Raw genomic sequence first — 25,506 nt, 5'->3', positions numbered from 1 at the left:
ATCCCCATAACCCCATGCATATACCCTAGCTAGTCCCCCTGACACTAAGGGGCAATTTAGCATGGCCAATCCACCTAACCTGCACATCTTTGGACACTAAGGGGACAATTTAGCATGGCCAATCCACCTAACCTACACATCTTTGGACACTAAGGGACAATTTAGCATGGCCAATCCTCATAACCTGCACATTTTTGGACTGTGGGAGGAAACCGGAGCACCCAGAGGAAACCCACGCAGACACGGGGAGAATGTGCAGACTCCACACAGCCAGTGACCCAAGCCGGGAATCGAACTCAGGTCCCTGGTGCTGTGAGGCAGCAGTGTTAACCACTGTGCCACTGTGCCACCCCCATTTGAATAATGAGCTCAATAAATGTTTGAATTGAAAGGTCTGTCGGGCCCTCGATTAGCTTGCTGTGTAGTGAATGTCTCTAGATTACAGTACAATGGATGGATTGGAAATTTTACATCTCTAAACAGAGTAAAAGGGCACATGAAAACTAAGGGCAAAATGAAAAATCAGTTTTCTCTTCTGAGTTACTCAGTTCCCAAATCCAAACTGTCACTTGAGGCTGTGACTGGTTAATGATCACGATCGTTCTGCTGCTCCTTTCTGGATTCATTTACCACCTGGAGAGGAAATACAAATGTTATATTTCAATAATCCAGCACCTGCAACTTGGCAGCAAGTAGAAAAAAATCTGCAACTGTGCCAACAATGAGCAGAGAGATTAGTGTTCAACCACAATGTGACTATTCCCAGTTAAACATGGAGATGGCGGAAGATTCTGGGCGGGATTCCCTGATCTCGACCATTCCTGTGCCGCTGCCAGCAAGAATGGAGAATTTGGCGCTTGGCCAAAACGCCATAGGATCCCTACAGGGCAGAAGGAGGCCATTTGGCCCATCACGTCTGCACCGACTCTCCAAAAGAGCATCTTACCCAGGTCCACCATTCCAGCCCATTCCCATAACTCCACATCTTTAGACACTAAGGGACAATTTAGCATAGCCAATCCACCCTAACCTACACATCTTTAGACACTAAGGGACAATTTAGCATGGCCAATCCACCTAACCTGCACATCTTTGGACACTAAGAGGCAATTTACCATGGCCAATCCACCCTAACCTACACATCTTTGGACACTAATGGACAATTTAGCATAGCCAATCCACCCTAACCTGTACATCTTTGGACACTAAGGGGCAATTTAGCATGGCCAATCCACCCTAACCTACACATCTTTGGGCACTAAGGGACAATTTAGCATGGCCAATCCACCTAACCCGCACATCTTTAAACACTAAGGGACAATTTAGCATGGCCAATCCACCTAACCCGCACATCTTTAAACACTAAGGGACAATTTAGCATGGCCAATCCACCTAACCTGTACATCTTTGGACACTAAGGGGCAATTTAGCATGGCCAATCCACCCTAACCTACACATCTTTGGGCACTAAGGGACAATTTAGCATGGCCAATCCACCTAACCCGCACATCTTTGGACACTAAGGGGCAATTTACCATGGCCAATCCACCCTAACCTACACATCTTTGGGCACTAAGGGACAATTTAGCATGGCCAATCCACCTAACCTGCACATCTTTGGACTGTGGGAGGAAACTGGAGCACCCAGAGGAAACCCACGCAGACACAGGGAGAACGTGCAGACTCCACACAGACAGTGACCCAAACTGGGAATTGAACCCAGGTCCCTGGCGCTGTGAGACAGCACTGCTCACCACTGTGCTACCGTGCCATGCCAGCTGTGGACAAAGTTGGCGGTTTTTGGCATCTGTGGAACAGAATTGTAAATCCTGTCATTCTAAGGAGCAGGTCACCCATTTCCTTGGGGGAGGGATATCTATCCTCACATTTCAGTGCATCCACATCAAAAGTGTGAAATTCCCACTCCTCATTTTAAGATTTGGATTTGGTTTTCTCCTGATGAAAGGAAGGTCTGGTTCTAAAAGGAAAAGATCCAAGAATTCATATCCCACAAAACCCTTTTTAAGCAATCCCCATCTCTCCAAAATGATCGGGAGACACAGCATCTCGTTCAATCAGTAATCCTCACCTCTCCATCCCGGGTCTCGATAGTTTTGATTAAGACGGTTTTCCTGCTTGGATTTTCCACATTGTGATCATAATCTACAAACACAAACAGGGGTTATCGAAGGGTCCAGGCGCACTGATGTGAAAAATTACCATCTTAAACGGACAATACAGCTTCCGGGTCCTCGCTGACTCACCTCGAAAGCTGAGAGAAGAGAAGGACTGAACTGGGACTGCAATTCTATTGAGACAAAGAGACAATTAATGACTGCAAATTCCAGAATATTCTACCTCCAATCTAGCTCGAAAGGAACAGTGCAAGGAATTGGAAAACTTTGGAGCTTCCAATTGTGCAATGATTGGACTGCAAGTCATTCCCTGATTCTGGATAGAGTGTGTGGTGCTCAGGAAATCTCTATTCTCAGCAAGCTTCATCATTGGCTGTTTACCCCACTAATTAGCCCATTCCAGTAAGATTGTCTAAATATATAACCGGGACCCACACTCATAGTCTAATCCATAATCCTTATGTTTCCAACCTTTCAGATTGCCAATAGGTCCAAGAGTTTCTGCTGTTATCAACTCAAATGCAATAATCTAAGCTGATACTTCATTGCAGCACTGTGGGATTTCCAGAGTATTCAGGTGGGACCCTCTCTGCCTCTCCAAACGCTCTGACATTGCGGACCCCACGCCACAACATGGAGAACAGCAGGTTAACACTCTTATCTCTGCCATGGGCAGATGGATTGAAGATTCATCCCCCTTGCTACTGGTGGGATCTTACTGTGTGCAAATTGGCACCCGCATTTGTCTAAAAGGTAGATCACCGCTGGTGAAGTACTTTGGGGCGGCACAGTGGTTGGCACTGCTGCCTCACAACGCCAGAGACCCAGATTCAATTCCGGCCTCGGGTGACTGTGTAGGATTTGTACATTCTCCCCATGTCTGCGTGGGTTTCCTCCGGGTGCTCCAGTTTCCTCCCACAGTCCAAGGTTAGGTGGATTGGCTGTGTTAAATTGCCCCTTAGTGTCCAAAGATGTGTAGGTTAGGTGGATTGGCCATGCTAAATTGCCCCTTAGTGTCCAAAGATGTGTAGGTTAGGGTGGATTGGCCATGCTAAATTGCCCCTTAGTGTCAGGGGGATTAGGAGGGTAAACATGTGGAGTTAAGGGGGATGGGTGGGACTGTAGTCGGTGCAGACTCAATGGGCCAAATGGCCTTGTTCTACACTGTAGGGATTCTATGATAACACAAGGTGATGTTGTAGGCATCGCCTACATCCTGTTGACAGTCAAACATTGTGTGCCTGTAGCCATCAAGGGGAGGGGATTTCCCTCTTCATCATCAGCTAGACTGTCAGGACGCATCACCTCGGCCCATTGGTGGAGAAGGGCCTAGCCTAGGTTTGCTGCTGGAGTTGCCATCTCCATAGCAACGGGCACCTGAAATCACTGAGTGCTATTTCCGCGATGAGAAATGATTGTTCCCCAAAACACCGAGCCCACCTGCTCTCTTCCCCTTCCAGCAGTTTCCTGTAGGTGGCGATCTCAATGTCCAGAGCCATCTTGACATTGAGCAGGTCCTGGTACTCCCTCAGGTGTCTCGCCATCTCATCCTTCATGTGATGGACCTCTTGCTCAAGGCGGCCAATGGAATCCTGGTAGCCAGACGCTTCGACGGAAAACTGCTCCTCCATCTCCCGAAGCTGCCGCAGCAGAGACTCATTCTGTCGGCAAGAACGTACAACACGGAATGACCCGGATACAGACATCACTCTCTGAAGCGTACACCACAACCATAGCTAGGAAATTGACCAAGAACCAATCCAAATTCCCCAAAGAACTGATCCTATAGTGTACAATTTGACCGCTGGAGTTTCTTTGTGGTCTACTTTGAGTCTACTTGACTGGGTGTCCTTGTGCACCAGTCGCTGAAGGTAAGTGTGCAGGTACAGCAGGCGGTAAAGAAGGCAAATGGTATGTTGGCCTTCACTGTGTGAGGTTTTGAGTACAGGAGCAGGGATGTGTTGTTACGATTATACAGGCCCTTGGTGAGGCCACACCTAGAGTATTATGTGCAGTTTTGATCTCCTTTTCTGAGGAAGGATGTTCTTGCTCTCGAGGGAGTGCAGTGAAGGTTTACCAGGCTGATTCCGGGGGGACTGATGTATGAGGAGAGATTGACTCGGTTAGGATTGTTTTCACTGGAGTTCAGACGAATGAGGGGGGAATCTCAGAGATTTATAACATTCTAACAGGACTCGACAGGGTAGATGCAGGGAGGGGGTTCCCGATGGTGGGGGGAGTCCAGAACCAGGGGTCACAGTCTGAGGATTCGGGGTAGACCATTTAGGACGGAGGTGAGGAGACATTTCTTCACCCGGTGAGCCTGTGGAATTCATTCCCACAGGAAGTAGTTGATACCAAAACATTGGATGTATTCAAGAGGCGGCTGGATATAGCACTGGGGGCGAATGGGATCAAAGGTTGAGTCACTGTCAGTCAGTGAGCACAGACACAGTGGGTGAACAGGGCTAGGAAGAGTTACAATACAGGCAGCAGAGTTTTGATGTGCTTAGGTTTATAAAGGGTCGTGTGGGAGGCCAGCCAGGAGTGCAAAGAAAGTCTGTAGATAAAGGGTTTCAGCTGAAGCGGGGTAGACTCAGGCAATGTCATAGAGGTGGCAGTATTAGTGAGAGAAAGAATCTGCATTTAGAACATAGAACATAGAACACTACAGCACAAACAGGCCCTTCGGCCCACGAGTTGCGCCGATCACATCAACACCTACCAATCCATAGACCTATCTATAACCCCCAATCCCACTAATCCCACTAAATCCCATATACACCCCCAATCCCACTAAATCCCATATATTTCTATAGCGCCTTCCATAATCTCAGGGCACACTAAAGCACATGGCAGCGGCACAGTGGTTAGCACTGCTGCCTCACAGCTCCAGGGACCTGGGTTCGATTCCCGCCTCGGGTCACTGTCTGTGTGGAGTCTGCACATTCTCCCCGTGTCTGCGTGGGTTTCCTCCGGGTGCTCCAGTTTCCTCCCACAGTCCAGAGATGTGCAGGTTAGGTGGATTGGCCAAGCTAAATTGCTCCTTAGTGTCCAATGGTGTGTAGGTTAGGTGGATTGGCCATGCTAAATTGCTCCTTAGTGTCCAATGGTGTGTAGGTTAGATGGATTGGCCATGCTAAATTGCCCCTTAGTGTCCAATGGTGTGTAGGTTAGGTGGATTGGCCATGCTAAATTGCCCCTTAGTGTCCAATGGTGTGTAGGTTAGGTGGATTGGCCATGCTAAATTGCTCCTTAGTGTCCAATGGTGTGTAGGTTAGATGGATTGGCCATGCTAAATTGCCCCTTAGTGTCCAATGGTGTGTGGGTTAGGTGGATTGGCCATGCTAAATTGCCCCTTAGTGTCCAATGGTGTGTGGGTTAGGTGGATTGGCCATGCTAAATTGCTCCTTAGTGTCCAATGGTGTGTAGGTTAGATGGATTGGCCATGCTAAATTGCCCCTTAGTGTCCAATGGTGTGTGGGTTAGGTGGATTGGCCATGCTAAATTGCCCCTTAGTGTCCAAAGATGTGCAGGTTAGGTGGATTGGCCATGCTAAATTACCCCTTAGTGTCCAAAGATGTGCAGGTTAGGTGGATTGGCCATGCTAAATTGCTCCTTAGTGTCCAATGGTGTGTAGGTTAGGTGGATTGGCCATGCTAAATTGCCCCTTAGTGTCCAAAGATGTGCAGGTTAGGTGGATTGGCCATGCTAAATTGCCCCTTAGAGTCCAAAGATGTGCAGGTTAGGTGGATTGGCCATGCTAAATTGCTCCTTAGTGTCCAATGGTGTGTAGGTTAGGTGGATTGGCCATGCTAAATTGTCCCTTAGTGTCCAAAGATGTGCAGGTTAGGTGGATTGGCCATGCTAAATTGCCCCTTAGTGTCCAAAGATGTGCAGGTTAGGTGGATTGGCCATGCTAAATTGCCCCTTAGTGTCCAATGGTGTGTGGGTTAGGTGGATTGGCCATGCTAAATTGCCCCTTAGTGTCCAATGGTGTGTGGGTTAGGTGGATTGGCCATGCTAAATTGCCCCTTAGTGTCCAAAGATGTGCAGGTTAGGTGGATTGGCCATGCTAAATTGCCCCTTAGTGTCCAATGGTGTGTGGGTTAGGTGGATTGGCCATGCTAAATTGCTCCTTAGTGTCCAATGGTGTGTAGGTTAGGTGGATTGGCCATGCTAAATTGCCCCTTAGTGTCCAATGGTGTGTGGGTTAGGTGGATTGGCCATGCTAAATTGCCCCTTAGTGTCCAAAGATGTGCAGGTTAGGTGGATTGGCCATGCTAAATTGCCCCTTAGTGTCCAATGGTGTGCAGGTTAGGTGGATTGGCCATGCTAAATTGCTCCTTAGTGTCCAATGGTGTGTAGGTTAGGTGGATTGGCCATGCTAAATTACCCCTTAGTGTCCAATGGTGTGTGGGTTAGGTGGATTGGCCATGCTAAATTGCTCCTTAGTGTCCAATGGTGTGTAGGTGAGGTGGATTGGCCATGCTAAATTGCCCCTTAGTGTCAGGGGGACTAGCTAGGGTAAATGTATGGGGTTATGGGAATAGGGCCTGGGTGGTGTTGTGGTCGGTGCAGACTCAATGGGCTGAATGGCCTCCTTTTGCTCTGAAGGAATTAAGTCCTTCTTTTGTTAAAGTGCATGCTGTAACATTGGAGCCAATTTGAACACAGCAAGCTCCCACAAACCTGCTTCAGTGATGTTAGTTGAGGGATATCTATTGATCTGAATGTTTCTGCTCTTTTGGAAATAGTGACCATGGAGAGAGCAGACAGTTTAATGCCACATTCAAACAGTGGGATCTCTGACAGTGCAGCACCATGCTGCTCCGGGGTGGGGCCTGAACCCACTACTTTATAACGAGGGGACGGAAACGCGACGAGGCAAGCCAAGGCTGACACTTTAACTCAAGCATGAAGCTGGTGACATCCCCCCCCACCCCACCCCTGAGAAGTCCAGGTTTTTATTCTCACTTACGGTTCCTCTCAGGGCATCCAGATCACAGGTCAGAGTCTGGATCTGACGGCGGGACTCGTTCAGATCCTGCTTCGTCTGTCTCAGGGTTTCGTTATTCCGGTTGGCGGCATCCGTCAGATCGGTAAACTGTCGGACAGAACGAGGAGCGTGGCAGTTAGGAATAGGGCAATCAGGGGAACAGGGCAAGACAGAGAGTGTGCCCTACGGAACAGCATTAACGCACAGGGCCGATGGGATGATCCACTCGTCCTGGCCCAGATAACCCGCACTGAAGGCAGGGCTGCACTCGGACAATCAGCATCAAAACACTGGTGACAAGCTTCACAAATGAAGAACGGCCATTGGAGAGGGAGTGAGGCTCCTGTGACGTTAGTGGAGGGATAATTATTACCTCAGCAGGGAGAGGATGGTGGTGTAGTGGTAATATCACTGGACTAGTAATCCAGAGGCCCGGGGTGGGGAATGGGTTCAAATCCCACCAGGGTAGTTGGTGGAATTTAAATTCAAATAATAATCTGAAATTAAAATCTACTAACGGTGACTGCTATTTGGGATGGCGCAGTGGTTAGCACTGCTGCCTCACAGCTCCAGGGACCCGGGTTCGATTCCCGGCTTGGGTCACTGTCTGTGCAGAGTTTGCACATTCTCCCCGTGTCTGCGTGGGTTTCCTCCCCCACTCCAAAAATGTGCAGGTTAGATGGATTGGCCATGCTAAATTGTCCCCTAGTGTCAGGGGGATTAGCTAGGGTAAGTGGACGGGGTTACGGGAATAGGGATTGTGGCCGGTGTAGACTCGATGGGCTGAATGGCCTCCTTCTGCACTGTAGGGATTCTATTCTATGAAAGTGAGCTAGCAGGAATAGAGAGAGAAACTTGAACAAAGTATTACATACATGTCTCTGTTTTGAGAAACCGAATTGAATAAATGTGATCAGTTTTGGGGGCTGGCAGCATCTGACAAGGTTTGCCAGATTATTGGAAAATGCAGCTACTTTACTCATGTCCTTTAAAGACCACCCCGGCCCTACAGCTGGCTTCACTCCCACTCTGTGTGGTTAACTCTGGAAGCCAGCAGGCTAACGGGGCAATAGATTTGTGCCTTCTGAGGGTCGTAAACATCCCAGGGACAAACATATTACTTTAAATGAGATCGCTTTGCTGAACGATTTCACAAGAGACATGTGGGTTTTGTTGCTCTCATGGGGCACTTGGGGCCTGCACTGATAAGGCCTCTTGGGGCCTACACTGATAAGGCCTCTTGGGGCCTGTATTGATAGGCCTCTTGGGGCCTGTAGTGCTAAGGCCTCATGGGGCCTACAGTGATAAGGCCTCATGAGGCCTGCAATGATAATGCCTCATGGGGCCTGAACTGATAGGCTTCTTGGGGCCTGCACTGATAAGGCCTCTTACGGCCTGCAGTGATAAGGCCTCTTGCGGCCTGCAGTGATAAGGCCTCATGGGACCTGCATTGATAGGCCTCTTGGGGCCTGTAGTGCTAAGGCCTCATGGGGCCTACAGTGATAAGGCCTCATGAGGCCTGTAATGATAATGCCTCAAGGGGCCTGAACTGATAGGCTTCTTGGGGCCTGCAGTGATAAGGCCTCTTGTGGCCTGCAGTGATAAGGCCTCTTGCGGCCTGCAGTGATAAGGCCTCTTGCGGCCTGCAGTGATAAGGCCTCTTGCGGCCTGCAGTGATAAGGCCTCTTGTGGCCTGCAGTGATAAGGCTTCTTGGGGCCTGCAGTGATAAGGCCTCTTGCGGCCTGCAGTGATAAGGCCTCTTGCGGCCTGCAGTGATAAGGCCTCTTGCGGCCTGCAGTGATAAGGCCTCTTGCGGCCTGCAGTGATAAGGCCTCTTGCGGCCTGCAGTGATAAGGCCTCATGGGGCCTGCAGTGATAAGGCCTCACGGGGCCTGCACTGATAGGCCTCATGACAGGATCAGTTCTCTTTGCGTTGCAGAGGTTCTGGAAACTGGCTGGGTTTTTACCTTGGATTTGTACCACTCCTCGGCCTCCTGAACGTTCTTGGTGGCAATGGTCTCGTACTGCGTGCGGATCTCTTTCAGAGCTGCAGTCAAGTCTGGCTTTGCCACTTCCATCTCAACCTGTACCTGTGAAGCCTGCATGTTCATCTGGAGGTCCCGCAGCTCCTGGCGTTGGGAAGAAGCGAGGAACATGGAAATGTAAAACATCCGTCAATCAAATCTACGCAGGAACAGCCACACAGAATGGCCACTGACAATTCAATTCTGACTGGGGAACCCTCTAAAAAAAGAAACTACGACAAAAAAGACCAAGTTCTGTTCAATCCCTCTGACTCAAACAAGATTGCTGTCAACGGAGCCACTGCTGACACTCAGAGGAGATGTCGGAAATGCTGGGAATTGTGTTACAAATGAAACAAAGTGCAGCTTACCTCATCGTGAATCTTCTTGAGAAACTCAATTTCGTCCAGCAGCGATTCGATCTTTCTCTCCAGCTCCAACCTCGCCAGAGTCGCATCGTCTACATCCTGCAGGATTCAAATTCCGGGAAAAGGGAAGCAGGGAGGTGACAGAAGGAGAAAAGGGCAGAAGGAGATAAAAGAAGACATCTTAATCCCTCTGTTTGACTTTCGAATCGGATTGTTTGCAAGCAAGGATGTTCAGTTTTTTAATGATGGATGAAATAATCTTCAGATTTCGTTTTCTTTACCTGTGGGTTATAGAAACCCTTACAGTGCAGAGGGAGGCCATTCAGCCCATCGAGCCTGCAAGGACCACAATCCCACCCAGGCCCTATCCGCGTTAAGCCCATGTATTTACCCTAGCTCATCCCCCTGACACCAAGTGACAAATTCAGCACGGCCAATCAACCTAACCCGCACATCTTTGGACAGTGGGAGGAAACCCACGCAGACATGGGGAGAACGTGCAAACTCCACACAGTCAGCCAAGGCCAGATTTGAACCCAGTTCCCTGGCGCTGTGAGGCAGCAGTGCCAACCACCGTGCCATCCTTCGATGTAGAACTTCTCACTTTAAGTATCTAAAGTTGCTCAGGTTTTGTAGTTTGATTATATCACCATTTCAGTTTCTTGAATATGGCAAACTCCACACACCTCGGGGTGTGAACATTGTAACTCGGCTTCAGACAGAGATGCACAATAAATATTCTTTGGAGTCCTAACGCTTGTGAATCCAGTGACTCCTCTCCTCCCTACGCAGAATAGTGGGTGTATTGATGCTGGGTGAGGGCAGAATGGGACTCGGCCGACAGTATACTTGGATTCTTCCGGAAGGAGTGAGTCCTTCGAGACTCTTCTTCAGTGAGATGATGGGCTAGAACAAAGAACAGTACAGCACAGGAACAGGCCCTTCGGCCCTCCAAGCCCGTACTGACCATGTTGTCCTATCTAGACCAACCACCTGTATCCCCCTATCCCCCGTCTGTTCATATCTCTATCCAGATAAGTCTTAACTGTTGCTAATGTATCTGCCTCAACCACCTCACTTGGCAGTGCATTCCAAGCCCCCACCACCCTCTGTGTAAAAAACTCCCCCCGCACATCTCCACTGAACCTTTCCCCCCTTATCTTCAACTTGTGCCCCCTTGTAATTGTCATTTCTGCCCCTGGGAAAAAACTTCCAACTGTTCACCCTATCCACACCCCTCATAATTTTATAAACGTCTATCGGGTCACCCTCTCAGCCTCCATCTTTCCAGGGAGAACAATCCCAGTTTATTCAATCCCTCCTCATAGCTAATACCCTCCATACCAGGCAACATCCTGGTAAACCTTTTCTGTACCCTCTCCAAAGCCTCCACATCTTTCCGATAGTGTGACGACCGGAATTGGACACAGTATTCCAAATTGGCCTAACCAACGTTTTATACAACTAACATAATTTGCCAACTTTTATACTCTACCCTGTCCAATGAAGGCATGCATGGCATATGCTTTCTTTGCCACCTTTTCTGTCTGTGCTGCCATTTTTAAGGGCCTGTGGGTTATCTGTATTCTAACCCTGGCCACCTGCCTTGGCGCCATATCCTTTTATACAATTGGCTCATGTAAAGAAATGAATGAATCTCAGACTGAAACTCGATAATTGAGCTGGCCTCTACAGACCTTTGTGGGTCAGTCTTCCACACTCCTCCACCTTCTGTGTGAAGAAATGTTTTAACCAGGGCGACATTTCCCTAAAATCCTCAAAAACTTTTCTTTGTCCCAACGACTGTTTATCCCTCCTTCGTTGACTCAGTGGAGGACCCTCAGGATGTTTTTGCATAAGAAAGGCAGTGTGTGAATGGAAGTAATGACACCCGCTGTCAATATCCGGGTGGAGAATGCCCACATGGGGCAAGGTGCCAGCACTGCGTACGTTCTAACAGTCAGCGATCCGCACTGGTACTCAGTGCCTGTGCCATGCTCGTACATATCCGCTTTTCCTGTCTATCCCCTCTTCTGTGGCCTTTCAGAATGAGTGTCTCTTGTATATTTTGCCATATTTGAGGATCTCAATAAGTGGTTTTTTGAGAGTGTCTGGTTACGCACTATAAGAGTTCAAGCCTTCAGGATGGACGGCACGGTGGTTGGCACTGCTGCCTCACAGCGCCAGGGACCCGGCTTCGATTCCTGGGTCACTGTCTGTGTGGAGTTTCTCCCCGTGTCTGTGTGGGTTTCCCCTTAGCACAGTGTCAGGGGGACTGGCTAGAGTAAATGCATGGGGTTATAGGGATAGAGCCTGGGTGAGATTGTGGTCAGCGCAGATTCGAAGGGCTGCCCTCTGCACTGTAGGGATTCTATGTGGGGTGGGGGGGAAAGATTGATAGCCAATTTCAGGCTGTGCATTGCTTGTCCAGCAGTGTGTCTCACTCACTCACCTTCCTGAACAGTACCAGATTATTCTCAGCATCCTCTCTCTTCTGGGCTTCCTCTTCCAACCTGGAGCAGAATCACACGCAAACATTACTGAGCTGCCAGACAGCGAAACTGCAAATATTCCATCCCCTATTTCCACCGATTCCCTATCTCAGCCTGCAGGAAATCCCGAGGCATTTCAATAGCACCATATCCCACCTCCAAAGGCTTCATAATAATTAGCCCAGAATGCCACCATGTAGGGAAACGCAGCAGCTTTTTTTTTTCGCTGTTGCGCACAGCAAGATCCCATAAAGTAACAAACCGTGACGTGACGGACCGAGTTCTCTGTTCTAGCTGGGTCGGCCGAGGGGGGAATGTTGGCCAGGACACCAGGCAAAGTTTCCTTTCCACTCTGCCTTTTCTTTCAGATGGTTCCCTTCTTTTTTGGGGGGGCTGCCCTCTTTTAATTTATCCCGCAATTAATTCGATTCAGTTTAATTGTTTAGCCAGAGAGACTGACACCAGGTGAACTCCCTACTCTTGTTTGAACAGTGTCACGGGATCTTTACTGCTCTCCTGGGTTAGCAGAGTAGACAGGTGGAGTGGCCTCACTCCAACATCTTGGCACAAGAACCTGCCATGGGGCAGCAACCCCCCTCCAACACACACAGTGCCCGACTGGAGCATCAGTCAAGGTTATCAACACACATCCTAGAGTGGGGGAGACGTCATGGCTGGGATTCTCCAGTCCCGCTGCGGTGAACGAAGTTTTGGCTGAGTGCCAAATTCTCCATGCTCGCTGGCAGCGAAGTGGCCCTGGACAAGACTGGAGAATCCCGAACCTCCCGTAGCTTTCTCACTCAGAGGCAATCACACTTCCAACTGAGACAAGCTTTGGGAGCCAATAGCAGAGATATTGGGTGGAATTTTACGTGATCTTTTTTCTCAAAACGGGAGCGTTCCAGATCCGTTTTTTTGGCCGTGAAAACACGCTGAATCTTAACGTACCGTCTCTGAAAAGGTGGGCTAGTCAGTTTCTCGCCAGGGAGGCTGTGGGTGGGGCTTAACCCACCAGACAACCTGTAGAGGAAGCTATTGCACATGTGCATTAGCAGTAGTGGGGTCTGACAGAGAGAGTGAGAGAGCTGTCAGGCCCCTGCTGCTGCAGGTAGCCTCAACTAGCTCCCCACCCCAATCACGGGAGCCTGTGGCCCAAGATGCAGCCCTCGCTGCACCCCCCCCCAACCCCCCCGCCGCTGCCCAGACCAATCACAGCTCCTGTTTCCTCCCCCAGCGACTGCATGCAGAGCAGCAGTGAGCCCCCCCCCGCCCCCGGCCTGCCTCATTGGCCCCGCCCACTTAGCACTGCCCCCATGAGCCCCTCCCCCTGGCACTGCCCAGGTGCCACTGCCAGTCTGGCACCACCCAAGGGGCATCCTGCTTTGCACTCGGCCTCCCTGGTGGGGCGGGGGGGGTGGGGGCTTCGAGTTCCACCGGCAAGGCCAACACGTACAATTGAGCACTGGGCTCGCTAACCACATGGAAATCAACATTTAAAGAAATCAACCAACCTCTCGCTGGAAATCCCAGCGCCGTAAAATTGAGACAGGCGCGAAAGCCAGCGCCATTCACGCTAGCCGCTTTACACCCGATTTTACACCCCAAAATGGGAGTAGAGGTCGTAAAATTCTGCCCAATTCTGTCTTGTGTTCAGTTGTGTTGTACTGTAGTCAACCACTAGGGGCCTCTGTTCACCAACTGCTTTGGAAGGTTATTCTTGTGAAAAAAAATTGGGATTTAAGATAACCACTTCCCCCCCCCCACCCCTCAAAAGTTGCCCCCCCTCCTGTGGACGCTGCATCTTGTTGCACTGCTTGCTTAGACTCCAACCCGTCATCTCAGGAATCCTGGCTGCTTTACCCCTTCCCTGGCACAGGGACTTAGCAGGGCCTCACTGCAAGCCCAGACACTGAGGTGACTCAGTGGGCCTGTAATTGGGAGCTTTCCCGACCTGCGTGACTTAAGCAGACTAACCAGCGAATACATCCAAACAGGCCTGCGGTTCAATAAAGGACACAGGGACGGCCGTGACACCCACCTTTTAAAAGCCTGCAGTGTCAAAAGCAGCTTTTGAATCCAACAGGGGAACCACGTCACATTACTGAGGGACCGACTGGAGGTCGAATCTTGTGAATTTAGCAGTGGATTAGTTAAGGCCCAGCTGGTTAGGGTAACTAACTTCCAAGGGGATAACAATGTGTGCATCTCTCACTGACTTTTATTGGAGGGGAATAATTGGACACGAAATTCCCAGAAAGGTTCGGATTTGGCAAATTGAAGGATGTAGGAAATGAAAAATCCTGTTCATTTATAAATCATCAAATCCCTACAGTGTAGAGGAGATCCATCGAGCCTGCGCCAACAACAATCCCACCCAGGCTCTATCCCCATACATTTACCCCGTTAATCCCCCGGACACTAAGGGACAATTTATCATCACCAACCCATTTCACCCACACATCTTCGGAGTGTGGGAGGAAACTGGAGCACCCGGAGGAAACCCACGCGGATACAGGGAGAATGTGCAGACTCCACACAGACAGTGACCCAAAGCTGGAATCGAACCCGGGTCCCTGGCGCTGTAAGGCAGCAATGCTAACCACTGTGCCACCGTGCCACACTGTATAGATCCCACCACTTAAGTATTGCACGGTGTCCCAGCGATGCTGAGTTTGCAATAAAAGCTAAGCTCTGAGTGCATAAAAACATGCTAAAAACATGCTAACAAATAAACAGGACAGCATTTGTGAGGTAATTTTTGAAAACAGCAGCCTGAGGTAAAACTGCGATGTGTAAGGACATAATAATTCTACTGGGCCTTGCTCACATCATGGTGGCTTCTTATTTAAACTTAGGCTGGAATTCTCCAGCCTCGCCCACGGTGGGGGTTCCCCCGGCCTCACCCATGGCGGATGGAGATTTGGATCTGAGTGCCAGATTCTCCATTCCCGCTGGCAGGGCGAACGACACCGGAGAATTCCAGTCTCTGTACTTTGATGAGCAGTGTTTTACATGTTCTGGGTCCCCAGGAGCAGTAATACCACCTCATTTAGACTGAAAGCAAACAGGCAGGGGCTTTTTTTGCCAGTGTCTCCTTAACCCTTCCTCTCCTTGCTGGGATTTGGTTCCTCCATTATCAGAATTACCTCAGCTTACATTCACAGAATCCCTACAGAGCAGAAAGAGGCCATTCAGCCCATTGAGTCTGCACTGACCACCCAGTCCCCATCCCCATACATTTACCCTGGCTAGTCCCCTTGACACTAAGGGACAATTTAGCCTGGCCAATCTACCTAACCTGCACATTTTGGACTGTGGGAGGAAACCGGAGCACCCGGAGGAAACCCACGAAGACACGGGGAGAATGTACAAACTCCACACAGACAGTGACCCAAGCCGGGAATCGAACCCGGGTCCCTGGCACTGTGAGGCAGCAGTGCCAACCACTGTGCCACCGTGCTGCCCCAGCTGTGTGGACATTCTTCATGTGGGGGTGACAATGAACTCCAACAGTTTATTTAACCGTGGAGGGTAATACAGCAAATCCAAAACCCTGTCTTCCACCACCAACAACTTGCTTTTATATAGTGCTCTAATATAAAACATCCTAAGGCATTTAGGGATGGCACGGTGGCACAGTGGTTAGCACTGCTGCCTCACAGCGCCAGGGACCCAGGTTTGATTCCCAGCTTGGGTCATTCTCTGTGTGGGTTTCCTCCAGTTTCCTCCCACAGTCTGAAAGACGTGTGGCTTAGGTGCGCTGACCGTGCTAAATTAACCCTAGTGTCAGGGGATTAGCAGGGTAAATATGAGGGGTTATGGGGATAGGACCTGGGTGGAATTGTTGTCAGTGCAGGCTTGATGGGCCAAATGGCCTCCTTCTGGACTGTAGATTCTATAATTCTATGACTTCACAGACACAATTATCCAATATAAATATCATTTGACACTGAGCCACTTAAGGTGACCAAAGTGACCAAAAGCTTAGACAAAGAAACAGGTTTGAAGAAATGTCTGAAAGGTGGAAAGTGAGGTCGAGAGGTGGTTTAGAGAGAGAATTCCAGAGCTTAATGCCAAGGCAGCGTTCCAATGGTGGGGTGATTATAACGGGGGATACGCAAAGGCCAGGATTAGAGAGATCTCAGAGAGATGTGGAGCTGGAGCAGGTTACAGAGATAGGGAGGCACAAAGTTAAGGAGGGATCTGAAAACAAGAGGGAGAATTTTTAAAATGAGGCATTGCTCATTTTTAAGATGAGTGACAGGGATGTAAATGAGGCTTTCAGTTGCTGATGAGCTGAGGCAGGGGGGAGTCAGGTGATGTTACAGAATGAGGCTGTCTTTGTGATGGTCCAAATGTGTGGTCAGAATGACGCCGGTAATCGCAAACAAAGATCGGGAAGTGTTAGTGCAGACAAATTCAGAAATCACGCCTCACTCAGAGTCCCAATCTATCTTCCAAATAGCTTTATTTAATACTGGGGTAGAGACAGCTTCCAGTCTAACCCCAGCACTTCTCCAAAGAGTCAGTCTCAACATTTGTTGAAAGATACATTCACATAGTTCGATTTAGCTAATACTCAGATGAGGATAATCACGACTGCATTATTTCTTAAATTGCAAAGACATCAAAACCCATTTCCATATAATAACTTCCATTCAGGAGTCCAGCCAGAGATGTGAAATATGTGAGGTTCCTCTGGGTGCTCCGGTTTCCTTCCACACTCCAGAGATGTGCAGGTTAGGTGGATTGGCCACACTAAATTGCCCCGTACCGTGTCCTGGAGGGCGTGGGTTAGAGGGATTAGCAGGGTGAACGTGTGGGGTTACTGGGTGGGATTGTTGTCGGTGTAGACTCGATGGGCCGAATGGCCTCCTTCTGTACTGTAGGGATTCTATACATTCACATACATTTAGACCGGGGGATGCCTTGGAGGGGGGAGTCCTTGTTCTTTACTATTCCTGATTGCTGTCTGATTTCTGACAGTTACCCAGACCTCATTCTCTGATTGCCTTGTTGATGTATCTTTGTGCGTTTGCTGGTGGCTTAACTCAGACTCCACAATGTTCAGACAGGACACCCTGTGGTGTTGGTTTTTAAGCTGTAGGATATTTAACCTTGTTTTGTCACTAAATGGATGCTGAGTGCCATCTTATGTATCCTAGCTAAGGGCAATATGTTCTCCCACAACACCAACTGTCCGATTGAACCTCAGGCAATTATCGGGAAGAGGGATAGAGGCTGTGCTGTGGGCTAAAGGCAATGGCTTAGATCTTTGTAGTATTGATCTGCAGCTCACAGGCAAGAACTTTACAACCATCGTCGCAAAACAATGCCGAGCTCTCCTGGGTGACGACTTCTCCCCGGCTCCCTGCCTGAAGTGAAAGTGGTGATTGCACCAAGGCTGGAATTGAACCCATGTCCTTGGCAGCAGTGCTAACCACTGTGCCACTGCTGCCCCAGTTAAGGCCTTTAAACATTCATTGACAGGAAGTGGGTGTCGCTGGCTGGGCCAGCATTTATTGCCCATCCCTTGAGAAGGTGGCGGTGAGCCTCCTTCTTGAATCGCTGCAGTCCATGTTCTGTTAGGGAGGGAATTCCAGGATTTTGACCCAGCGACAGTGAAGGAACGGCCGACATATTTCCAAGTGGCTGGTTGAGGGACTAAGACCAGCCATGATAAAAATGAGGCCCTAGTACTATTGACAGACACGGAAAGCAGTGTGCTGCGTGGCTTAATATATTTAACATTCACGTGGCTTTTTTAATGTTTGCACAGATTGTAACCTTGAGGACAGACCATCTGCAAATGTCTGCATAATGGACAACTGGGTATCAGAAAGGAAATGCCTTCAGTTAGTGTACACATCACTAATGGAACAGAGTGACATACCAATAAACAACCTGGTGTCTGTGAGAAATGCTACATTTAGCAGAAGATCACAGGTAATGACATGGGTGAATGGAAAGTACTTGCCCAGCTACGAATGCCCAATACACAGGGCCCGATTTTACCAAAATTTCACACCCAGAATTCACGCTACAAAATTGCGGTAAATTCAGGCGTTGGGCCTGTAACGCGATCTGCACCCGAATTCCAGCAGATTGTGCCTTTACCAACACTCGATTTGGGCGCAGATCTGGTTCACACCCCAATCGGGTGGCCCAACAATTTAAATGTATTAACATGCATTTAAATCGATTTAATGAACCGTGTGCCCATCTCTACCCCCAAATCCCACTTTACCATCTTCTGATCCGATTCAGATCCGCGCTGTTATCAACCTGCAGAATAAAAATCCAAAGCGGATTCCTGTTCTGCAGGAGAACCTCCGAAGCCCATCCTCCTCGAACACCCTTCACAGGACCCCTCGCGAACCACCCCGGCAGACCCCTCCGATCGGACCCCCCCGGGAGGCAGGTCCCCCCCCGGCAGAGCACACTCCAAACTCCCTCGATCGCTGGTCTCCCTCCACCATCCTTCTCGACCATCTTCAGTCCCTCGAGAGCCCGCAGTGCCTTCCTGGGCACAGACTCGGAGACACGGCTAAAGTGAGCGGGTTTCGCACCATTCCCTGGCATCTGCCGGAGGAGGAGGGGGGGTCAGATGGATCTCTGGTTGGGGGGGGAGGGGGCTCAGATGGATCTCTGGTTGGGGGGGGAGGGGGCTCAGATGGATCTCTGATTGGGGGGGGAGGGGGGCTCAGATGGATCTCTGGTTGGTGGGGGGGGAGGGGGCTCAGATGGATCTCTGGTTGGGGGGGAGGGGGCTCAGATGGATCTCTGGTTGTGGGGGGGGAGGGGGCTCAGATGGATCTCTGGTTTGGGGGGGAGGGGGCTCAGATGGATCTCTGGTTTGGGGGGGAGGGGGCTCAGATGGATCTCTGGTTGTGGGGGGGAGGGGGCTCAGATGGATCTCTGGTTGGTGGGGGGGGAGGGGGCTCAGATGGATCTCTGGTTGGGGGGGAGGGGGCTCAGATGGATCTCTGGTTGTGGGGGGGGGAGGGGGCTCAGATGGATCTCTGGTTTGGGGGGGAGGGGGCTCAGATGGATCTCTGGTTGGGGGGGGAGGGGGCTCAAATGGATCTCTGATTGGGGGGGGAGGGGGGCTCAGATGGATCTCTGGTTTGGGGGGGAGGGGGCTCAGATGGATCTCTGGTTGTGGGGGGGGAGGGGGCTCAGATGGATCTCTGGTTGGGGGGGGAGGGGGCTCAGATGGATCTCTGGTTTGGGGGGGAGGGGGCTCAGATGGATCTCTGGTTGGGGGGGAGGGGGCTCAGATGGATCTCTGGTTGGGGGGAGGGAGGGGGCTCAGATGGATCTCTGGTTGGGGGGGGAGGGGGCTCAGATGGATCTCTGGTTTGGGGGGGAGGGGGCTCAGATGGATCTCTGGTTGGGGGGGGAGGGGGCTCAGATGGATCTCTGGTTGGGGGGGGGGAGGGGGCTCAGATGGATCTCTGGTTGGGGGGAGGGAGGGGGCTCAGATGGATCTCTGGTTGGGGGGGGAGGGGGCTCAGATGGATCTCTGGTTGGGGGGGGAGGGGGCTCAGATGGATCTCTGGTTGGGGGGGGAGGGGGCTCAGATGGATCTCTGGTTGGGGGGGGAGGGGGGTCAGATGGATCTCTGGTTTGGGGGGGGGAGGGGGCTCAGATGGATCTCTGGTTGGGGGGGTCAGATGGATCTCTGGTTTGGGGGGGAGGGGGCTCAGATGGATCTCTGGTTTGGGGGGGGAGGGGGCTCAGATGGATCTCTGGTTTTGGGGGAGGGGGCTCAGATGGATCTCTGGTTGGGGGGGGAGGGGGCTCAGATGGATCTCTGGTTGGGGGGGAGGGAGGGGGCTCAGATGGATCTCTGGTTGGGGAGGGAGGGGGCTCAGATGGATCTCTGGTTGGGGGGGGAGGGGGGTCAGATGGATCTCTGGTTGGGGGGAGGGGGCTCAGATGGATCTCTGGTTGGGGGGGGAGGGGGCTCAGATGGATCTCTGGTTGGGGGGGGAGGGGGCTCAGATGGATCTCTGGTTTTGGGGGGGAGGGGGGTCAGATGGATCTCTGGTTGGGGGGAGAGGGGGCTCAGATGGATCTCTGGTTGGGGGGGAGGGGGCTCAGATGGATCTCTGGTTTTGGGGGGGAGGGGGCTCAGATGGATCTCTGGTTTGGGGGGGGGAGGGGGGTCAGATGGATCTCTGGTTTGGGGGGGGGAGGGGGGTCAGATGGATCTCTGGTTGGGGGGAGGGGGCTCAGATGGATCTCTGGTTGGGGGGGGAGGGGGCTCAGATGGATCTCTGGTTGGGGGGGGAGGGGGCTCAGATGGATCTCTGGTTTTGGGGGGGAGGGGGGTCAGATGGATCTCTGGTTGGGGGAGAGGGGGCTCAGATGGATCTCTGGTTGGGGGGGAGGGGGCTCAGATGGATCTCTGGTTTTGGGGGGGAGGGGGCTCAGATGGATCTCTGGTTTGGGGGGGGGAGGGGGGTCAGATGGATCTCTGGTTTGGGGGGGGGAGGGGGGTCAGATGGATCTCTGGTTGGGGGGGAGGGGGGTCAGATGGATCTCTGGTTGGGGGGGGGAGGGGGCTCAGATGGATCTCTGGTTGGGGGGGAGGGGGGTCAGATGGATCTCTGGTTGGGGGGGGGAGGGGGCTCAGATGGATCTCTGGTTGGGGGGGAGGGGGGTCAGATGGATCTCTGGTTGGTGGGGGAGGGGGCTCAGATGGATCTCTGGTTGGGGGGGGGGGGGGGCTCAGATGGATCTCTGGTTGGGGGGGGGGGGGGGCTCAGATGGATCTCTGGTTTGGGGGGAGGGGGCTCAGATGGATCTCTGGTTTGGGGGGGGGAGGGGGCTCAGATGGATCTCTGGTTGGGGGGGGAGGGGGGTCAGATGGATCTCTGGTTTGGGGGGGGGAGGGGGCTCAGATGGATCTCTGGTTTGGGGGGGGGAGGGGGCTCAGATGGATCTCTGGTTTGGGGGGGGGAGGGGGCTCAGATGGATCTCTGGTTTGGGGGGGAGGGGGCTCAGATGGATCTCTGGTTGGGGGGGAGGGGGGGTCAGATGGATCTCTGGTTGGTGGGGGGGGAGGGGGGTCAGATGGATCTCTGGTTGGTGGGGGGGGAGGGGGGTCAGATGGATCTCTGGTTGGTGGGGGGGGAGGGGGCTCAGATGGATCTCTGGTTGGGGGGAGGGCAGGGGGGTCAGATGGATCTCTGGTTTGGGGGGGAGGGGGCTCAGATGGATCTCTGGTTGTGGGGGGGAGGGGGGCTCAGATGGATCTCTGGTTGGTGGGGGAGGGGGCTCAGATGGATCTCTGGTTGGTGGGGGAGGGGGCTCAGATGGATCTCTGGTTGGTGGGGGAGGGGGCTCAGATGGATCTCTGGTTGGTGGGGGAGGGGGCTCAGATGGATCTCTGGTTGGTGGGGGAGGGGGCTCAGATGGATCTCTGGTTGGGGGGGGGAGGGGGCTCAGATGGATCTCTGGTTGGGGGGGGGAGGGGGCTCAGATGGATCTCTGGTTGGGGGGGGGAGGGGGCTCAGATGGATCTCTGGTTGGGGGGGAGGGGGCTCAGATGGATCTCTGGTTGGGGGGGAGGGGGCTCAGATGGATCTCTGGTTGGGGGGGGGGGAGGGGGCTCAGATGGATCTCTGGTTGGGGGGGGGGAGGGGGCTCAGATGGATCTCTGGTTGGGGGGGGAGGGGGCTCAGATGGATCTCTGGTTGGGGGGGGAGGGGGCTCAGATGGATCTCTGGTTGGGGGGGGAGGGGGGTCAGATGGATCTCTGGTTGGGGGGGGAGGGGGGTCAGATGGATCTCTGGTTGGGGGGGAGGGGGCTCAGATGGATCTCTGGTTGGGGGGGGAGGGGGCTCAGATGGATCTCTGGTTTGGGGGGGGGAGGGGGGCTCAGATGGATCTCTGGTTGGGGGGGGGAGGGGGCTCAGATGGATCTCTGGTTTGGGGGGAGGGAGGGGGCTCAGATGGATCTCTGGTTTGGGGGGAGGGCAGGGGGGTCCGCTGCCACTCTGTGGACGATCCCTCCTCCCGGAGTGGACCGTGTGGCCATGCCCTCCCACCAAACCTTCAGGATCGAGCGATTCCTCGCTAAGAAGATGAAGCAGAACCGGCCGATTCCACAGTGGATCCACAACAAGATGAGGGGTAACTCCAAGAGGAGACACTGGGTCTGTAAAGGGATACACCATCACTGGTACACTACCAGGCACAGCCATCTCTCCCGCTCTTTTGCCCCTGCAGAGAGGAGTAACCTGTGGCTGGTAGTGTACCAGTGATGGTGTATCCCTTTACAGACCCAGCCTGGTCTTTCCCCAGTGTCAAATGTGATTGATTCGCAATTGCCCTCCAAAGGGCAACTAGGGATAGGTAATAATTACTGGCCAGGCAGCAACACCCATGTCCCATGAATGAATAAAGAAGGAGGTAAAGCCATTCATTTATCAGTGTTAGGTTCGAATTGTCCCCAGTGTCTCGGATTTCATCAGCAATGTTAGCGCACATAGAAAACTACTAGCTTCTTTTCAGAGTCAGTGACCCAGCAACTGGAAGCGGCCCTCTTCATGGCTGCCCAGTTGGTTTTTAGATAGTTGGAAGAACACACTTATGGCAGTCATTATCTTATTGCAGTTTGTGACCATTAGATACCTAACAGGAAAGGTCTATCCAAAAGGTGAGGTGAAGAACTTTACCCAAGCCTTTGTCAATATGGCTTCCCTCGGCGGCACGGTGACACAGTGGTTAGCACTGCTGCCTCACAACACTAGGATCCCCAGGTTCAATTCCCGGCTCGGGTCACTCTCTGCGTGGGTTTCCTCCGGTTTCCTCCCACAGTCTGAAAGATGTGCTGGTTAGGTGCTAAATTCTCCCTCAGTGTACCCGAACAGGAATGTGGCAACTGGGGGATTTTCACAGTAACTTCATTGCAGTGTTAACGTAAGCCTACTTGTGACCAATAATGAAATAAACGTTAAACTTTCTTAACAAACTGCAGAACCGGGGGAACTTGCGGACACCCTATTGAACATCAAGAAAAACACCTCAAAATCTCTGCTGGGCACAGTTTCAGAGACATTAGTTGGGGCCTCAGTCTCATCCAGCAGGACTCAGAGTCAGAGGTTTACAGCATGGAAACAGGCCCTTCGGCCCAACTTGTCCATGCTGCCCTTTTTATCTCCCTCGATAATACCATAGAGTGTCAACCTGGACCAACTGAGCCAAGTTAATGCTTGACTGTTGGTTCTCTGGAGACCATCAGAAGCCACACATCATGTTGCAGATGCTGCTCTGAATATGACTGGGAAATCATTAAATAATAGAAGAGTGATGCAGTCAGTGCACTTTATCCTGAGTAGGAGAAGGATCGAGAGTCCCAGGCATGGTGAATTGATGTGTACGGCCATGAACAAAAGTCTACAACAATGAGAAGGAGCTTTCAGTGAAGGTGATACAGAGGCGAAATCTGAAGTCAGGTTTTTCCAACCTTATACAGGCAGAATCTTTCAACCATTCGCTTTTACAACACTTTGGCTTTGAAATCTTTCGATTTCTGTGATGTCTCGATGAAACATACTGATGTGGATTTTTGTGGGTGAATGGATGATACCAGTTGTTTACAATATTTACACTTGGCCACCCAGCCTTTTCTAGGGATCTTGTCACCAGTGAGAAAAGACTTGCATTTATATAGTGCTTTTCACAGTCACTGGACATTTCAAAGTGCTTTACAGGCAACTAATTACTGCTGTAAACTAGGAAACACAGCAGCCAATTTATACACAGCAAGCTCCCACACACAGCAATAACAGCCAGATCCTCTGTTTGATGACTGAGAGATAAGTATCAGTCGAGACACTCCCCCTGTGATGATTTGTTGAAAGATTTGAACCCTGCACAACATGCTACAATGAAAGATGGACATCCCCAATCCTATTGCACCCAAAGCATTGCAGCTGGAAAGTAAAGTTTACTTATTAGTTTCACAAGTAAGGCTTACGTTAACACTGCAATGAAGTAACTGTGAAATTCCCTGAGTCGCCACACTCTGACACCTGTTCGGGTCAATGCACCCTAAGCCGCACGACTTTCGGAGGAAACTGGAGCACCTGGAGGAAACCCATGCAGTCACGGGGAGAATGTGCAGACGCCACACAGACAGTGACCCAAGGCGGGAATTGAACCCAGATCCCTGGAGCTGTGAGGCAGCAGTGCCAACCCACTGTGCCACCCCACAGGGAGCCTGGGATTACTCAGATATTTTGAAAATAATATTTTAAAAAAAAGAGTAAAAGCATTCAGATAGCGGTTTCAAGTGTGGGGTTATTCCCCCCACCCCAACTGCTGATTTAAAGAATTCTCACCTTTGAATACAGAGCTTTTTTACCTTTGTCTGGAGGTCTGCAGATCATCGATTAGATTGTCTTTCTCCACTTGGATGCGGTCTCTGTCTTTAACCACTAGGTCCAGTTGCCTCTTCAGTTCCCTGATCTCCTGCAGGTAGACATCCCCGGCTCTGCTGGGCTCCTTGGCCCTCAGCTGGTTAAGCTCTGCGGCCAGCACGGCGTTCTGCTGCTCCAGGAACCTCACCTTGTCGATGAAGTTGGCGAAGCGGTCGTTCAGTTCCTGCAGCTCCACCTTCTCGTTGGTGCGGGTGGTCAGGAACTCCTGGTTCAGGGCATCGGCCACCGAGAAGTCCACCCTGTCGTGGTAGCTCCTGGCCGGAGTGCTGGACCTGTGGCGGTGGGGGGTGTTCCTCAGCGTGGCCGGAGAAGCCAGCAGCCGCCCAGAGCTGGAGAGCCTGGACACAGAGATGGGGGACACGGAGGGAGCTCCAAATGTCCTCCTGTAGGAGGCTGTGCTGCTGGAGGCACGATAGGAGGACATACTTGGGTGGTGGAGGTTGCTGAGTGCAGTAAGCAGCCTTCAGACTGGGAATAAGCTGAATGAAAAAGCCTCACCTCTTCAGGTTCTTTATAAAGGACTTCAGTAGATGACTGACCACGCCTTCTGCGGTGAATAGCAGCCCTGTTCACCAGGGGCTCGGGATGATTTCCAGCTCAGTTCACGGCTTTTGAAAAGATTAATGAGATTTTGGCTCGGGCACTGGGACTTGAGAAAAGGGGGGGCTCAGCTGAGGGAGGGGTGTAGCATAGATCTGTCTTTTAAAAATATAGTAAGAAGTCTCACAACACCAGGTTAAAAATGTTACAGATTTGATTTGATTTGATTTATTATTGTCACATGTATTGGGATACAGTGAAAAGTATTGTTTCTTGTGTGCTATACAGACAAAGCATACAGTTCACAGAGAAGGAAAGGAGAGAGTGCAGAATGTAGTGTTACAGTCATAGCTAGGGTGTAGAGAAAGATCAACTTAATATTTGATTTGATTTATTATTGTCACAGATATTGGGATACAGTGAAAAGTATTGTTTCTTGTGTGCTTTACATTCAAAACATACTGTTCATAGAGAAGGAAAGGAGAGGGTGCA

General features: G+C 51.3%; 1 protein-coding gene across 1 annotated transcript; it reads right to left on the bottom strand.

Moving 5' to 3' along the window:
- Window positions 1-24,988, bottom strand: LOC145361855 (peripherin-like). Its single transcript, XM_080217831.1, has 9 exons — window positions 24,399-24,988; window positions 11,980-12,040; window positions 9,531-9,626; window positions 9,103-9,264; window positions 7,117-7,242; window positions 3,576-3,796; window positions 2,265-2,308; window positions 2,090-2,163; window positions 1-633 (listed from the first exon to the last, which is right to left on the bottom strand). The coding sequence occupies exons 1-9, from the start codon at window positions 24,896-24,898 to the stop codon at window positions 586-588; spliced, it is 1,332 nt and encodes a 443-aa protein (XP_080073957.1). The 5' UTR covers window positions 24,899-24,988; the 3' UTR covers window positions 1-585.
- Window positions 24,989-25,506: the final 518 nt, after the last annotated feature.

The sequence above is a fragment of the Carcharhinus amblyrhynchos genome, chromosome X (genome assembly GCF_965287045.1).
Source record: "Carcharhinus amblyrhynchos chromosome X, sCarAmb.v2.hapA, whole genome shotgun sequence".
Taxonomy (NCBI): Eukaryota; Metazoa; Chordata; class Chondrichthyes; order Carcharhiniformes; family Carcharhinidae; genus Carcharhinus; species Carcharhinus amblyrhynchos.
The sequence above is the reverse complement of the archived record's forward strand: the minus strand, read 5'-3'. Positions and strand labels throughout refer to the sequence as shown.

Excerpts from the sequence above, each read along its gene's own strand:
- LOC145361855 (XM_080217831.1), bottom strand. The coding sequence starts at position 24,898 with ATGTCCTCCTATCGTGCCTCCAGCAGCACAGCCTCCTACAGGAGGACA. Across the intron at positions 7,243-9,102 it reads AGGAGTGGTACAAATCCAAG|TTTACCGATCTGACGGATGC; the intron begins GTAAAAACCCAG and ends TCTGTCCGACAG. Across the intron at positions 2,164-2,264 it reads CTCTTCTCTCAGCTTTCGAG|ATTATGATCACAATGTGGAA; the intron begins GTGAGTCAGCGA and ends TTGTGTTTGTAG.